General features: G+C 44.0%; 1 protein-coding gene across 28 annotated transcripts in view; it reads right to left on the bottom strand.

Moving 5' to 3' along the window:
• ank2b (ankyrin 2b, neuronal) overlaps positions 1 to 18079 on the bottom strand; it is a 203536-nt gene that overhangs the window by 144973 nt on the left and 40484 nt on the right. For 10 of the 28 annotated variants that reach the window (XM_036216665.1, XM_024287855.2, XM_036216672.1 and 7 more), the window contains exon 1: positions 6805 to 7116. The exons of 3 other annotated variants lie outside the window; for them this stretch is intronic. In XM_036216665.1, coding sequence (XP_036072558.1) covers positions 6805 to 6945 — 141 coding nt within the window. In that variant the 5' untranslated portion in view covers positions 6946 to 7116. Of the gene's footprint in view, positions 1 to 6804; positions 7118 to 18079 lie in introns of those variants that run through there. 15 more of the 28 variants (XM_036216673.1, XM_036216666.1, XM_036216689.1 and 12 more) reach the window with 3 other exon arrangements.

Genomic DNA, 18079 nt, shown 5'->3' with positions numbered 1-18079 from the left:
TGATGCAAAGTCTTTGCTCTAATTGTCTCTAAAGCAAACTTGTTCAGAGAGTGCCATTCAAGCATCTTAACCCCCTTTACCAACACAGAGAGAAGACTCACCCTCTCGGGAGGTTGCTCTGTGGTCTGTGGTGTGTGAATGTTCTTTTTTTCCCCTATTTTCTGCTAATGACAGCCAACTTTAGTAGACTTGTGTACTCTCAACAAGAAATATTGGCGCTCAGGAAATATAAACATCATGGAATCCGTCAAGTAATTCCATCTGAGCTTGTACGGAAGTACCGTGGGTGCCGAGCCGGTCGCAAACACAAAGCGCGGCTGATGGCTAAGGCGGCTAACCGGCGGCGTTTCAAACCATCTGTTCCCTCCATAATTATGGGAAATGTCAATGCTCTGTCCAACAAGACAGACAAGCTTATCGGACTGATCAAAACACAACGGTGTTACACGGAAAGCAGCCTCATCATCTTGACCGAGACGTGGCTAACCAGCTACGTACCGGATGCTAACGTGGATCTGCCCGGCTTTATCACCGTAAGAGCAGACCACGACCCACATACCAGCGGGAAAAGCAAAGATGGTGGCCTCATCCTGTACGCCAACAGACGATGGTGTCATCCGAATCATCTGACCATCAAAAAGGTGATTTGCGATCGCAATGTGGAGCTGCTAGCGGTGAGCATCAGACCCTACTACGTCCCACGTGAGTTTTCACACGTCATCGCGCTGTGTGTTTACATCCCTCCGAGGGCGAAGGCACAGGCGGCTCTGGAAATCATTTACAATACAACCACAGAACTACAACACAAGCACCCGGGGGCGTTTGTCATCATATCTGGTGATTTTAACCAAGTTCCCCTGGATGCTACTCTACCTGCGTTCCATCAATACATTCACTGCCCCACAAGAATGAACAAAACAATTGACCTTCTGTATGCCAACACTCTGGACACATATTCAGCCACCCCACTCCCACCCCTTGGGAAATCTGACCACAACCTAATTCACCTGCAGCCCAGCTACACCCCTCTAATAAAGAGACAATTAGCCACCGCCAGACAGGTCAGGAGATGGTCTGCTGGAGCTGAGGAGGCTCTCAGAGGTTGCTTCCAGAGCACTGACTGGAGTGTACTGTTCGGATCTCATGGAGATGTCATTGAAGGGGCTGTGGGCTGCATGACAGACTACCTTAACTTCTGCATGGACGTGGTGGTTCCTGTCAGAACTGTCAGATGCTTCTCTAACAACAAACCCTGGGTCACCTGTGAAGTTAAAGCAGTTCTGAACAGGAAGAAGAAGGCTTTCAGACGGAACGATCGGGAGGAGATGAGGAAGGCACAACATGAACTTAAAACCTACATGAGGGAGGCCAAAGACGCATATGGAAGGAAGCTAGAGAAGAAGCTGAAGGAAAACAACTTGCGGGAGGTGTGGAACAGCATGAAGATGATGACTGGCTGCAGCAAAAAGGAGGACAGTACAGCATGTGGGAGTCAGGACAGAGCTGAGGAGCTTAAAGGGTTAGTAATGGGGTTGTGGGTCATTTCGTTGTTAACTGTATTTTGCCTTATATTTACCATTTCCAATTGATTTGGCGTGTGTTGAGCAAGAAATATTGAAATAAAACGGCATTTTTGAGGCCAAATTTGGCAAACCTGTCTCTTCCGGGTAAAAAGCTCAGTTTTGGTCACGTGGTGCGTGTGACGTAACAGGGGTCAATATAGCAAGATGGCTTCTCCTTTGTGTGTCGGAGCTAGCGATAGCGGCGATATTTCCAGGTCCACAATTCTTTCTTCAGACTCAGATTGTGGAAACACTTGTTCTGAAAGTGACGCTGATTCAGAGGCGCCGGGTGTTTGTGGTTTGAGGACTGTAAAGCCCTATCAATTTGAGCCGGCAGCGCGGAAAGTAAGAGCTCACAATCTGGCAATGACACTGACAGTGACGCTGAGAATGCCGGTGAAAACGAAAGCTGTCAGTTTATCAGAGCAATGCTCGAAGCTGGAAGACGTGGAGCATCTCGTGAAGCTTTATTTACAGATCGGAACCTTTTGGCGACTCTAAATCAAATCATCAATGAAGCTGACTATCCGGGTCGGTAATGCAGAGTTTCATATGCAAAATAAAGAGCTTAGAGACATGGTTGCAGGACCGTCCGCCACTTTATTATTATTTATTTATTCACTTTATTCACATACCCGGAAGCTCTTTCACCACCTTACTGCATGTCTCTGACATGTGCAGAAACCCAGAAAACAGTGCTCCGTACGCCCCGTTCTCCACATGAATCGTCCCGTTTCAACACACAACAACAACAGGGGATGACAACAGTCTGTCACGTTAGCTAAGTACACTGAAAATTCCGAAAACGATTCCTCTTCAGATGAAAGCATCACACAGAAATGAATGAGATCTGATCTTTCACAAACACTTACGTTGCATCCTCTTGCTCTACCAATTACTCTTTGTCCCTGCATGCTTTGCGCGCCTCGGGTCACGTGACTGTACCCGTCCAATCAGCTGGCTTTATTAATCGCAAGCAGGAAGGGACTGGATAGATTATCTGTGTTCTCGGTAGAAATGCTAGCAATTTTGTGGGCATTGCATTGGGTGGAGGAACATACTCCTGAACGTGTCATCACTTGTTCTGATTCATTGTCTGCTCTGCTGGCGATACGTCACAGAGAATCTGAGTCGAGTCCTGATTTACCGTATGAGATTTTACTGAGTCTTTCTGAGGTGGAGGGTTTGGGTTGTAATGTTTCATTTCTCTGGGTTCCAGGACATGCTGGGGTAAAAGGGAATGAAGCTGCTGACAGACTAGCAACAGAGTCTCTTCTGAAGGTAAATGTGGATGTGGTTGTTACCTTAGGTAATCAGGATTGTTGCAGCATGTGTACAGAATATATTAACAAACGTTGGCAAATAGAATGGGACAGGGAACAAAGAGGCAGACTGTATTGCTCATGTCAGACTTCTATAAAGAAGAGCCCTCTGCAGGTGCATTTTTCAGGTCGTAAAGAGGAGGTGGTAGTTACCAGGTTGAAATTGCGGTCTGGCTGCTTTTTTATTTACAGTTCACAGGCATGACAGTGGCCTTTGTATTTGTGGGGAGCGGGAAACGGTGCCTCATGTGGTTTTTAGTTGCAGCTAATATGATGCTGAAAGGCAGGTGTTATTTATGCGACTAAGTGATTTAGGAATCTCTACTTTTTCATTTCAATGTATCATACCATTATGTGTTCAGAATATAGCTGTAAGATGTGCTGTCCTTCACTTTCTTTGTCAGACTGGACTGTTTTTCAGAATTTGATCTAGTTTAGTTTTTTTTTTTCTTCATAATCTGAGGGTGGCACCATTGCACTCGTTGGTGTATAGCCTGCCGGAAAGGCATTCGAAGAAGAAGAAGAAGAAGAAGACGAAGAACACGTAGGTGAGCTGGGAAATGTTTGTTGTGCTACAAGGAGCCACCTATCCGTCGAAAAACGTCGAAAAAACAACATACTGGTTATTCTTTGCCCTGGAATCGGTGAGCCCACTCTTTAATTTAGCATTTGCCGTTTAGACATAGAACTGGTTAGCGTATGTTATTAATGCTATATTTCAGCTGTTCTTGTCCACATGACATGCATTTGTATTGATGTTTTCATGTCAGTGTCTTCAAAAGAACTTTGATCATTAAACATTACTGTGTAATGTTAGGAAAAGTTGTAAATGTTAAATGAATTATCAGTGCTCAGTACACTGTTGAATATATATTGCGCAATATCTGATTGAAAGACCATGAGTTTATTTATTATTGATATCGAATTCTAAAATGTGTATACACTGAAGATAAATTTCAAGGGCCCCGTCCTTTCATGCAGGCCGCTAGTGATGGCGAGCTAAAGCCCATAGACCTGAACCTGGTTATGTGCTGGAGCCTTCTGAGGGACTTCCTCCATCCTGTGCTCAGTCCGTGCTGGTAGGAGGCTCCTGTGGCCTCCACAACTTACACACTTCACTGCTTCGCTGGAAAAACTGTACTCCGGATCTCTTACTGGATTACTTCTCTCAACCCAAACAGCGTAATTGAGAGACCACATTGGTCTGTGTACTCCAGACCAACAAATGCTTAACGGACTTTATATTTATATTTCATGTCATTGTAAATGTTAGGGTTTTGTATGGCCATTTTGTCTGTCTATGTTTGATGTGTTGTCTATATAAATACTACTAAATCAAAAGCAAAATCCCCTGAGTCTCTACCTTCTCTCTTCTAGAGCCGAACTTGAACTTTCTGAAAACCTGAGATTTATAATTTAATGTTTTTTCATTTAATTCAGAGTTTGGGCAATACATGCGACGAAAACATTGTTCATTCATTCATTCATCTTCCTGACCGCTTCCTCCCTTTCGGGGTCGCGGGGGTGCCGGAGCCTAACCCGGCTACTGAAGGGCGAAGGCGGGGTTCACCCTGGACAGGTCTCCAGTCTGTCGCAGGGCCTCAATCACACACCCATCCACTCTCACATTCACACCTAGGGATAATTTAGAGTCACCAATTAACCTATGAAGCGTGTTTTTGGACGGTGGGAGGAAGCCGGAGTCCCCGGTGAAAACCCACGCATGCACGGGAGAACATGCAAACTCCACACAGAAAGGTCCCAAATCCCCCAGCCGGGAGTTGAACCGGGGCCTCCTTGCTGTGAAGCAAGAGCGCTAACCACTGCACCACCGTGCAGCCAAATGTATCGCCTGAACAGGGACTTGAACCCTGGACCCTCAGATTTAAAGTCTGATGCTCTACCGACTGAGAAAACATTGTTAATGTGTAAAATGTCACTTTGATGAGAGAAGGAAACTTCTATTTTAGCACAAAGCACACCAGGATCAAAGGATTAACATTGATCTCTTAGCACTAGATCAGCCTGCTCTCGTCCATTTGTAACAATGTGGCCTCTTTTGAAAAAAATGACAACATTCTTCACTAAGAAGGGATTTTTAACAAAGATCAAGAGCTAGTGTCCCAAAGTAAAGCCATCAAAACAAGTCTTAAAGTTTTCAATCAACTTTTTGATAAAGTCAGAATGAGCAGGGACATGGATCCCTTTAATATTCTTCACTGAAGGAAAATGTTCAGTTTCTTCTGAAAAGACCGAACAGCAGTCACCAAGTCACACACAGAATTGTCTTTTCCTTCATCCATCTTCTTTTTATGTTGTTTGGAGCAAAATGTGAGTGTTACAAAACAAATCAGTGATGCCTGAGACCAGGGAAACATTCTGTCAGGATCAACGTAACTGTCGGACCTTTTCTTGAAGCTGCTGTCTCTCTTTTCCCCGCCAATATAGTTTCTACAATCTTTGATAATTTCTGAGTCACTTTTTGTGCTTGCCCAAAATCCATCCATATGAGCACTCATAAGCCCGTTGTTGTGCTTTTAGTGTCTCTGGGAAGTACACTGGTATTGTCATTTCAGTTTGTGTATTTTCTGTGCCCGCGTCGCCGATTGTGGCGGGTAATTTATGTCAAAAGTTTTGGGTTTTGTCAAGTAGCTCCACTTGATATCGGTGCTTTTAACAAAAGAAACAGCTTCCAGATGCTTTTAATCTTGTAGAACTCACTGCTGGCAAAATAAAAGCGAAAGCTTTGGTCCACTCATCTCAAAAGACACAATTTTCAGAGTCCAGTTTTCTAATTTTAGACAGCGCCATTGTTCACTCAATCACTCGATAAATTTACCATGCCTGATCAAAAATCGCTGTTGGTGAAGATAAACGTAAAATCATACTTTTTAAAAAAAAAATGCTTGGTGGTCCGGATAAAAGATACTCGGGGTCTGGACCTGGGCCACGGTCCACCAGTTGGGGGCCCCTGCCCTACACCCTTGACGAACATCTGCTCACATTAACAAATGACGAACCGAAGAAAAACTTATATATATCAAGAATGTATCCCAAAAGACCAAAATTACATCCGTGGACAATTGGCAAATTGTTCGCAGCAGCAGTGTGACATGACCTTTGGGCCAACAGTTTCGTTGATGGGCCTTTAAAGAGACGTGTCATTTTAATTTCTTAAAATTCAAAACTCAATCTTGACAAAAAATTTGCTTCAAAAAATTTAAAACGGATGCTTCACTTCAAAAATGTTGAATCTAAGAATACTTATGTCTTGAACTCACATTTAACAATTAGGTCTGTGAAATGACTTAAAGTCAGTGTTTTAGTATTTAACTCCTTTGGTTATTGAAAAACATTGAAACTAATCCAGGATCTAAAATTTAAAACTAAAAGGGAGATACAAACTTACTTCATAAAAATATGGATCCTTCATTAAATGTTTAGAAAAGTTTCTTTACATGTAACCCCTTTGTTGAAAACACAAGAAGCTGTGAAAAATGCTCCAGAGCTCTCTTTGCTGCCCCACACATGAGCAGCAGGAAGGTGTGTATTCAGAAACACTTCTACAATAAAATGTCACACCGGTTAGTTAATGAAGAGTGAGGGTCACATCACACACACATTCCCACTGCTGTACAGAATTCATTACATTTCATCCATGATACCAAAATACTGACTCTGATCAGTATTAGCATTTTATCATGACTGTTATCATTTTTTTATGACAAAAAGTGTGAAAAATATATTTCCACTAAGATTAGCACAAATGAAAGAAAAACAACACTTTGTGCTTGTTTGACCCAGGGCTTCCAAGATGCTTTAGATCAGGTCTTTCCATGCTTTTTACATACATGACCCCAAACAGGTTTCTCATTTAGATTACAGATTCAGTCAGAGCTACACTTGTTAGAGGATCTTACCAGCATCAATGAAGGCTCAACAGGAAAATGATCCACACAGTAGTAGTCTGGCAATGCATTCTGGTCCTGGTTAAACTGGTTCCCAACTATTCTCAAGCCTTTCTCAGAGCCACACACTTTACACATGGCTGTGTTGCCCATGGTGGAAGGCACTCAAGTCCATCCCATCAGAGTGAGTCTAAGAGGGTTCAGTATATCAAGGTCATAATCTTCTCTGTCTTTGCCTCCCTGGTCCTTTGTCTAAGACCCCCAACAGATCTCCCTAAACCTCCCTCAAATCTCACGCTGCTAAAGCATCTGCAGAGTGCTCAACTCAGCTGGACTCAAGTCGTCCCCTGATCAAAGGCAGCAGAGAGCCAGCTTTCTCACTGCTAATTTCAGCTCTTTGACGTTGACAAATAACCCCTCACACCCACCCACTCTCTGCCACCTCCCTATCCAGCTATTTTTACACCCACCATCCCAGTTATGCATGTAGAGAGAGAGAGAGATGGTGGTTGGCATAGGTAGGCGCTAACACTGCAAAGGGGGGGAGGAGGCATCACCAGACCCTGATCAGAGTGTGGTACATTTAGAGCATTCTTTCTGGAGAATGGAAACTATATCTGATAAATTAGGGACACATTATGAAAAAAGTCTCCAGAAAAAAACACAGTAGTTCTAAAACAGAAAATATTGAACATATGTTGTTTGGTAAACAACTCCCTGAAACTTGACTCTGACACTCTGTGTCATCTGAATCCGTGTGTGAAACAACTGCTCCTTCAATCCAGAACGCCCCAGCGGAAAATCATCCATGGATTTAAAAGGTGATTCAAAGGTACCTTTGACACCTAACAAGTGTTCAGAGTATTTCATTTAATGAGTGTTTATAGGGATGAAAAGGTAAAACAACAATTTCTTGTAAATAACTTTGTTTGAGGGAACCCAAGATTAATCAAAATGACATTACTCTTTTGCTGAATGTTTGATTCTTTTCTATTTAAGCCTTGGTGCCATGTTGATATAAACTAAGGAATGTTGGGATTTGAAAAGAACTGAAAAAGTGTTGGTAAACAAATATAACTTAAAGGTGCATTCTAGTCAGTGGCTTTTCTTTGGGACAGCAGTCCCCTGCCATTACATCAAGGCTGTTTATTGGCAGCATGCATGGAGTTTGGCTAATCCACATTTGTGTCAGACTGTAGCCCAGGGCAAGTCTGCATTGATTCTTCTGGACTGAAAGCAACCTTTTCAGACCTGTTCACCATCACACCCTGGTTTTGGATACTTAACAGTAAGCTAATCAACAAGGGCTTTAGGGTATCCGGGCAGGCTTGCTCTGAGTGTTTGTGTGTGGTACAAAATGGGGGTAAATGTTCACATTTTCTGTGTGAGTCCTTAAGCCATAAGTCAAACAATAACTAATTGTCTAAGCAGATGCTTAGACAAACAAACCTCTTTGGTAGAAACCACTAATGTTAGGAGAAAGGCTCTTCTTTGTTAAGAATTGGAGAAAGTAAATATTAAAGCAGTGTCTTGGAATGAACCAAAAAAGGAGAATGCAAGCACATTATTTCATATAAGGTGAACACTGAGACAAAAAATTGCACACTTGCTGTATATGTAAAATGTTATTGGCATCATTTGGTTAGAAATAAATAGCCACTCCTATTTTAGGTTTAATTGGATCCAATTAGACGGGGAACGTGGTTGAATTAAGTTATTAAAAGAAGCAATGCATTATGACTGGATGTTGCATTCATCATATATGGCCAAACCCCATTATCCTCAAGTTGTGCGGGATGCTTAATTGAAACTTACAAATGTGGGTGGTGTCTCTAGTATCTTCTATACCAAAAATGCTTTCTGATGCCAACTTTTCTTCAAAAAACAAACAAAAATTACAATAACATACTCTGATTGCTTTCAGCCATCAGACAATTAGACAACCCTCAATAGTCATTTGAAAATTTTCATTTTTTTTAATTACCACAACATTCACATGCTAAATGAGGCCTTCAAAGTCTGAAATATAGTTGCTAGTTTTGTTAAATGAGCATTGCAAAGTCTGATCCAAATCTTAATATTCCAACATGCTCTCTTTTTAAGACGAGAAACCATGATCAAAGTTAATTGCTATGAAGAAGTCTTCCTGTAGATAGAATGACCAAGTAATAAAAAATTTGAGCAAACCTATTGTTTAGGGCAGTGTTTCCCAACCCTGGTCCTCGGGGAACACTGTCCTGCATGTTTTCCATGTTGCCCTGCTTATGCACACCTGATTCAGCTCATCATCAGGCTCAGCAGAAGCCTGACAATGACAGTCATCAAAGGCAGGTGTGTTTGAGCAGGGTTGGATTAAAAAAATGCTGGACAGTGTGCCCTGAGGACCAGGGTTGGGAAACACTGGTTTAGGGTTTCACAAACTAAAGTGTAATAATTTCTAAAATGCCAGAATCCCGGAATCTTTTCCTAGTAACTCCAACTTCAGCATCCAAACATCACTGTTACGCCGGAGTCACACTGGACGCGATAGCGCCGCGAAGCGGCGCGGAACAGCGTGCGCTTCCATTCGGCGCCCATGTTTACCTATGGCGTCGGTCACACCAGGCGCGGAGCGACGCGGAGCGACGCGCAGCGGCGCGCAGGGTCCGCGCGGTGCAGCGCAACGTTTCGGCGTCTGGCCTATTTCTTCCGCGAGACGCGAGCGCTCCGCGTCAATGTTGGCAGGAAGTTGCATCAAAATACATGAGAAAATCCGGTTTATTTTCAAAATAGAACCAATTTTTCACAATAAAACGCCGCGATTGACAAATGTGAACATGTTTTTGTGTCTAAACAGACTGTAGAGATGAAAATATGCATACAATCAAAACACACAGACACGCGTGCGCGAGAGCCCCCACCCCGGACACCTCAGATCTCTGGAGCGGATGTGCTGGGCTGCAGGGTTCTGGGAGGAAAAAAAACAGGGCAGACGGAGGAACCCCAATGCAGTGGGGGCACACTGGAGCGAGACATGGGGCTGTGTTTGAACGAGAGAGAGGCAGAGGAGCGGTTCTTCTTGGAAGAAACATCAGGTAATATTTTTAGCTTATTAATTTACCGACGGAAACACGTGGGAGCGCGTGCGTGCACACAGACACACAACAAAACAGACAGACACGCACGCGCGCGCACAAACCGATCAATGAAGTGGGTCGACTGCGGAGTTGGGGGCGGGGTCTGTGTCAACAGGGGCAGAGACCATCCCCTTTTAGCAGAAACACGGGGAGATATCCTGGTTAATGACCATGATGGCAAAAAAAGCAATAGCTCTAGCAGAAGCGCCTGTCGACCGTCGCAGAAAAAAATCGCGTCTGGTGTGACCAATAGAGCGCCGCGAAGCGGCGTGCGCTCCCCTTCGCGTCGCTGCGCGGCGCTATTGCGTCCGGTGTGACTCTGGCGTTACTCCTCTCATGGTCTCCAAAGATATCCATCTACTTCCCTGCATTGATCTCCACAACACCTACCATGATCTGATCCTCTGATGGATTCATTCCTGATCCATCCTGGTCTCTCCCAAAGAGAACCGCAACATCTTCATCTCTGCAACCTCCACTTGTATCAACCCAAACCTGAATCCTACAGACTATCCAAGTGACAGTGTCATCAGCCAGACAGACACAGAGAGAGGACTAGCTAGATTACTAGATAGCTAGATAGTTTCTGCATGTGTCATGTACCAGAGTTGTAGCAGAAGTCAGTGGTGAAGAAGAGGGACAAAGGAACTGTGCCTTGTGGGGCACCTGTGCTACTGGTCAGCATGGAGAACCTACAGCTCCCCATCCTGATAAACTGTGGTCTGTTCACCAGATAGTCCATAATCCAGGTTACTAGGCGGGGTTTATAGCTAGTGAGATGTGCTTCTACTGGAGTCAGAGGGTCTGGTGGGAGAAGGTAGAGAGTGGTATCCTCCACTCCCACCTTGGCCTGGTAGACGAACTGGAGAGGGTCCTTTCCACGCTGCACCAGGGGTCCCAGAAGCTGCAGGACCAGTCGTTCCAGTGTCGCCTTGGCGTGCAACTGGCGACTCTTCTAAGGGACAGGGACACTTTGAAGGTACCTTCCCCAACACCACGCTCAGGCTTTAGATCTGCTGAAGAGGGTCCCCCAGTTCATCAGCGTAGATCTTTAGGAGCTGTGGGTACTGCCTTCCTGGATTGGAGTTGTCTTAGCTTCCTGCTCACCTGGTTGGCAGTGATGGAAGAAGGGTGATAGTTGGGGCCCATTGGGGGGCAGGGGTTACACAAGGCGGGGGATGGTGATGATTGATTGTGATCAGGAAGGTTGGAGGTGGGCTATGGAAGGGGGCCATCAGATTGAGGGTGGCTTGACGAGGGGGTGTCGAACATGCTGAGGAAAATGTTTAGCTCCTCAGCTCTCTCCAGGCCCCTGCCCCCCACAACCCCACCTGCTTTGCTGTGGTCAGTAATAGTTTTCATATTGTTGTAGATCTCCCACATGTTATTTTTCTGCTTCCTTTCTGGCTTCATCCTGCATGCCTCTTTGATCTCCTTCATGCATGTTTTGAGTTCACTTTGGGCCTTCTTCATCTCCTCTTGGGCATTGCTCCTGAACGCCCTTTTTTCTTAGTTTAGAACTTCCTTGATCTCACTGGTGTCCCCGGGTTTATTACAGAAGAGCAGCTTACCACCACCCAGCGGCACCCGCCCCAGGTACGAGCCAGAGCCCGCCAAGGGCGACCCACCCCACGCTCCAGACAATCGCCCGCCCCGCCGCGAGAGATCTAGGGGGGAACCAGGCTTTTTTCCTTTTTTCAATGTCTCGATGAGACCTGAGCTGGCAACCCCCACAGCATCTTGCCGGCATATGCCACTGATCTGTTGGGCATCAATTGGGTTTTATGCGTTTCCAGTGCCAAGGCCGTTCTTTGGTTTCAGTTCCTAGTCTGTGCCAATTTCGGTACTTCGCTCTCCGCCCCGCGCTTCCCTGTCCCCGCTCCCAGCTCTGCGTTCCGCGGTCGATGCTCCCCGGTTCCCTCCCCGTGCTCCCTGGTTCCCGCATGCGTTTCGTGATCCCCGGTCCATGGTGTCCACCCCATGGTGCCCAGTTCACATGGGGCGCCCCGCAATCAGTACTCCCGCAGTGGCTCTCTCTCTCCCAGCGTGCAGAATGGGCGAGCCCCACTGGTCCGACTGCAACCAGAGAACCATGGAGCCGCTGCCAGACTTTCACGCAGTCCCCGTCGCTCACATCGCGGAGCTTTAATTCTCCTCAGAGCGCGTCTGGACCACTGATTAACATTGGAGCTGGCTGCTTCTGAAAACTAAGATTAAAAAAATAATAATAATACATGGTTCTAATGATACCAGATAGTCATGAACACTCATCATGGGGGGGCGGCCGTGGTGCAGTGGTAGGGCGGTCAACTCCTAATCAGAAGTGAGCGGGTTCGACTCCCGCCTTGCCCACCCATGTGTCGAAGTGTCCTTGGGCAAGACACTGAACCCCGAGTTGCCTCTGGAGGGAGGTTGGCGCCAGTGTTCGGCAGCGGAGCCACCACCAGTGTGTGAATGTGTGTGTGAATGGGTGAATGGGTGAATGGGTCTGTGACTGTGAAGCGCTTTGGGCCCTCGAAGGAGGGTAGAAAGCGCTATACAATTATACGCCATTTACCATCATCATATTTATGCTACAACAGAGTAATAGTTAATTTTTAAGAATTTTAAATGAAGATGTGAAACAAATTTGGTTAAATAGTTCTAAAGATATTAAAGCTAAATTCACAAAACTTTCCCACATGACTAATTATCACCCACTGTATATAACTAGATAAAAATTATTTTTTCAAGTTGATAGTTGCACTATTTTTACTTTATTGTTAAAGCTACTTCACAGAAGAGTTCTGTTTAAGTTTTAAGTGATAAAAGAAGGTTAATGAAATAAAAATAACTGAGATTAAAATACAGTACATAATCTTTGTTGAACATAGTCAGTAACAGATGGATGGATGGACGGACGGATGGACAATTCTTTCAAAAGGTTGATGATTAACAGTTAAGGACTCATTGTGCATGACTTTGTTTTTTTTTAATTGTTTCTGTTTTTGAGTCAAACTATTTCGAACCATACACACCCAAGCTCTTAAAGGATTTAGTGCACTTTTTTTGCATGTAATGCCATGAGCATCTTATCCAAAAATACATAATCTGTCAATGTCCTCAACCAATGCCCTGAACAAGCACATGAGCAAAAAACTGTGTGTTCAATTTACAAGACAGACAAGTAACATGTAGATCACACCGTTCTCTACTTTAAAAAAGAAAGACTTTTTTTTTTTCTATTATCATGCTCAAATCCTTCCCTTTTCTTTTTCTTAACTTCAGCAGACATACTTCCCCTGTGGGTTGGTAGCCTCATGCGGAGGGACATACAGCAAAACAAACCCTAATCTGTGTTTGAACATATGGCTTGCTGACTGAGCCACTTAAAAAGGAGAAAAGTCTATTATTTCTTCATCTAAAGTAGTAAGAGATTGTTTCATGTTGTTGTGAAAGCAGGTGCTAGCAACAACAAAGCTTCCAACCAATAAGTGGAGCAGAATCATTTAAAGAAGCATTTAAGTTTGAAAATAATTTTAACAAAACCTTAATTTTGAGGATTTACTGAAAGCTCTGTGTATCAAAGTAATGAGGATCACCAGGGGGTGCTCATTCAAGCAAGCACGAATCTGGGATTTAAAGGCTGACCTCAAATAAAACGCTCATAAATCTATGCATTTTAAACATAGTAAACCCCAGTTACTAAATGTCTGTCTAAAAGAAAAAGAGAAACACAATTTCAAACGCAAAGGAAAGAGAAACTGGGAAGTCTTGTTGCTATGGTAACTGAAGGTTTTTAAAAACTTTATAAACTGTTTTTTTCATCATGGAAAAAAATTAAGAATCTTAGGCATGTTTATCTGTATAGCACATTTCATGTACACAGCAAATCAAAGTGCTTTACATAAAAGATTAAAGAAACATTTAAAATAAATCTTAAGCATGATTGTGACAAAGTAGCATCTACTTTTCACTTAAAGTGAATAAATAAAATAAAGTTGTTCATTGATTTTGTGATGTCTCACCTCCTCTTCCTGGTGCTCACAGGACAAAATGGTGGCCAAGGCAGTGACTTCCTGTTTAATGTGGTGCACAGGAAGTGAGAAGGGTTGAAAATTGTTTGATAACTTTTTTATTTTTAATGATTTGAGTTGTTTGTTTATTTATGTCCGTTTTGTTTACAGGACTTTAAATATATAGTTTCAAAGGCACTTCTGTCTTTTGTCTGATTTTTTTATTTATTGTTTGGTTAAGGTGACTTCCTTATTGGGTGTGGCCAGCCAATTAGCTAAGACCTATAAAAGGGAAGAAGCTCAGTGTAAGGGAGGCTGATTTGGAGCATAATAACCGGAGATGGTGTCATCATCAGCTGGTGGAGCAAACCCAATGACGCGGAAAAAAGTGAGAATTTTGAAAAATGTTGATCGACTGGAGGCTGAGCACAAATGTTCCGTGAATGGGTCAGAAGTAGTTGGGTGGGGTGACTTCCGTGAATTGGAGGAGGAAGCTGAATATGGAATGGAGCTAAGTGAGCCAGGGTCTGCAAACAAGTTTCCCGTTAGGAACAAAAGGGTGAGGAATGATAACGTCAGCGGTAATGACCTTTTTTGTGCATCTGGAGATAAGGTTGATAGTTTTATAGTTGTGTTGAGGTTTCATGACAAAGCTCGAGCAAGTATCAAGAAGCTGAGTCCATTTGTATTGACGTCGGCCCTGGGTAACAAGCTAGGGGATATTAAGTCTTTGAAAATCCTTGTTGATGGGAACCTGCTGATACATTGTGTTGATGAGGAACAGCTTAACAAAGCTCTCACTCTGAAAGAGTTGGGGGAACTGAAGGTGGAAAGTGCAAGAAGAGTGGGGACCCGGAGAGGCAATGGGTGCAGGGGAGTCATTACAGGGGTCCCAGTGTCTGTTTGTTTAAAGGACCTTAGGGATAATATGAAAGGAGGGAAGGTTGCTAATCTTGAAAGGCTGAAGTCCTCAAAAGATGGTTCTAGAGTGGATAGTGAAAGCATTTTGATTGAGTTTGAGGAAGACGTTCTACCTGCAAAAGTTTTTCAGGGATTTATTAGCTTCCCTATGAGAGCATTTGCTCCAAAGCCGCTGAGGTGCTTTTATTGTCAACGCGTTGGCCACCTAGCAAGAAACTGCAAAGAAAAGAGAAGATGTGCTAGGTGCGGGAGGGATCATGACTATGGGAAGTGTGGGGCAGGAGTGCAACCGAAATACTGTAGTTGTGGAGGGGAGCATAGTGTTGCATATGTTGGGTGTGAACGAATGAAACAGGAACGCATTGTTCAGAAAGTGAGAATGGAAAGGAACATTTCTTACGCTGAAGCTGTTATAGCTACACAAATGAGGACACTCAACAACCAGCTCAGCGGCCTTGTGGTAGAATGTCCGACCTGAGACTGGAAGGTCGTGGGTTCAAATCCCGGCCGATTCATACCAAAGACTTTAAAAATGGGACCCAGTGCCTCCCTGCTTGACACTCAGCACTAAGGAGTTGGACTGGGGGGTTAAACCACCAAATGGTTCCCGAGCGCGGCTGTGTCCACAGCTCACCGCTCCCCCAGGGGATGGGTCAAATGTGGAGAACAAATTTCACACACTTAGGTGCATGACAAATAGTGGGACTTTAACTTTATGGATGTTGAGCAGGGACCACGTGTGGTACAGAGGCAGCCTCAGGTAAATGCTGAAGTTGTTGTCCTTGATAAATTGGCTTTGGTTACATTCATTGCTGGAGTGATAAATGCTACAGCGGGTATCCCGTCAAAGAATGAAAGGTGTACATACAGATACTAATGGCAGAGTGATTGAAGACTTGATGGATGAATGTGAGCTTGCTTTGAGCGATAACGCTGGCGCGCACATGACGGGGTATGGAAGTGCGCTATGTGCGCATGCAGACGGGGCGCTAAGCGCGTGCTGGTGCGGAGCAGTCTTGTGCAGCGCACAGATCCAGCAGGACGTGAATGGACTATGAGACTAGATCAGGGGTCTCCAACCTGAGGCTCTGGAGCCACATGCGGCTCTTTCCCTCCTCCATTGTGGCTCTTCGGGTTTGAAAAAAAACAATTTGAATAAATGATGGTTTTGAAGCATTGGTTCATTTACTTTAATTATTTACATTTTGTTACTTATGCTTAGATTTAAACAAAAATGAGCAAAAAAATGGTAAAATGTTTAATCTGCTATCAGAGCGGATTATTATCAGAATGACATCATCTTATTACATTTAGTTTTAAAAATATTTGTATTCTACACCAAAGTTGTTGTGTTTGTATTCAATAGTCAAAGGAGAAAAAAGATGAAGGAATACTAAAGTACAATGATAGAAAAGACATTATTACATGTTTAGTTCAAGTAAATCTGCTGCAGCTGAAGGATCTGATCAAACACAAGATGATTTTATTTTGAAAGGAACTTGCATGAGCTACTTTCAAAAGTAAAAGAAGTTAATTTTATAAAGAAAAACTCAATTTTAGGGATTATTTTAAAGCTATAATTTATTAATAAATGTCTCAATGGCCACAAAAACGTAAAACTAAAGTATTTTTCTAACTTTGAGGTGGGGACTTTGCGGCTCTCGTTGGATTTTAGTCCAGAGGAAACTGATCATATGGATCTCAGTAACGGCATAACAAAAAATCTACTTTCACTCTCCTTAATATTTGAATGGGCCTTGATTCACTTTGTACTGGGAAAATTGGGCCCCGGTGTGAAAAAGGTTAAGAACCTCTGCTATATAGTAAATATGAAAACAGAGAGCTCAGGGTGGGAAGCCATCTGCTTTAGCCAGCTGGAATGATGGGGCAGCAATCCACAGAATAACAAGGGATCCAAGTTTTACTCTCTTCTTTACATTACATATTCCATGTTGTTTATGTGATTTGTAAAATTCATAAATAATGTATGACTAAATCTGTTGCTGCTGTCCTTTGTTGTTCAAGACTCTCAAAGGAGATCATCAAACACACAAACCCATACTTGCATTTATTGACACTGATGCCTGGCCTGGATCCAGCGACTCAAATTAATCTGAGTGAGCACCTACTCAAGCTCAATTGAATTGGTGCAATCACAATCCTGTTTTAAGCCTCACTGACTTGTTATGGCATCTCAACCCAGTACAGAGAAGAGGCTAGTCTGCAGGGGGATGACAAACCTGCTGAAAATAGCAGAGCAAACGCCCACAGAGTTTTATAGCAGGGGAGGGGGAAAGGATTCAGATTGGAGAAGATGATGCTGTGAGGATTGATGCTGTGGTTCACCTTTCAGCACATCATGGGTCACTACACTGAAACATCTTTCACTGATGGTGGTTTGGAAGAGATTCGCCCTGGATGCCCTTCCTGACACAACCCTGTGTTTCATCTAGGCTGGGGGCACAAATCTTTGGCTACCCTGCCTAACGACCCCCACTGGATTAAGATCATTGCGCCCTCTGGTAAGCAACCCAGGTTTCCTGCGCACCTCCTGGGCCTTCATGAAATGCATAAAATTGCAAACAAGCATAGGCTTCAATGTCTCATTTACTATTTTGAAGCAGAGAGCTTTTCCATTTGAGTGTATGTATGTACAACAGCATGGTATCAAAATATTATTTTCCAGCTTAATTACAATCTGACGTAACATTGTGAGACCACCCCTTTCAGGAAGAGACTGCTCTGCCAGCTCCGCCCCCAGTCTAAAGGTGCATTCAACCAAACGTGATTCGCGTAGCAGAAGCGGCCAGCTCCAATGTTAATCAATGGTCCAGATGCGCTCTGAGGCGAATTGAAGCCCAGCGGTGTGAAGGTCTGCCAGCAGTCCAATTTTAGTGGCGAGGCGCGAATCAAGTGGCACAGCCAAAATGTTAAATGCCTGAAGTTAGACAGGTCGCTGTGTCACATCAGCCAATCAAGAACTCAGCTTTGGGCACGGGACTTTTCCAGTGACTCGATCAGCAGGTAGAATACTATCCAATACAAGTGTTTATGTCCTGTCACAGCGGTTCTCTGGTTGCAGCTGGACAGCCTCCCGGACCAGTGAGGCTCACCCGTTAAACACGCTGGGAGAGAGAGAGCCAGCGCTGACCGCGGAGCGGGAACTGGACACCGTGGGGCGGAAAGTGGGGAGCAGGGACCGTGGAACGCCACCTCCGGTCTCGTCATAACATTGACAAAAGGAAAAAACTCTTC

This window comes from Oryzias melastigma, linkage group LG18, assembly GCF_002922805.2.
Source record: "Oryzias melastigma strain HK-1 linkage group LG18, ASM292280v2, whole genome shotgun sequence".
Taxonomy (NCBI): domain Eukaryota; kingdom Metazoa; phylum Chordata; class Actinopteri; order Beloniformes; family Adrianichthyidae; genus Oryzias; species Oryzias melastigma.
The sequence above is the reverse complement of the archived record's forward strand: the minus strand, read 5'-3'. Positions and strand labels throughout refer to the sequence as shown.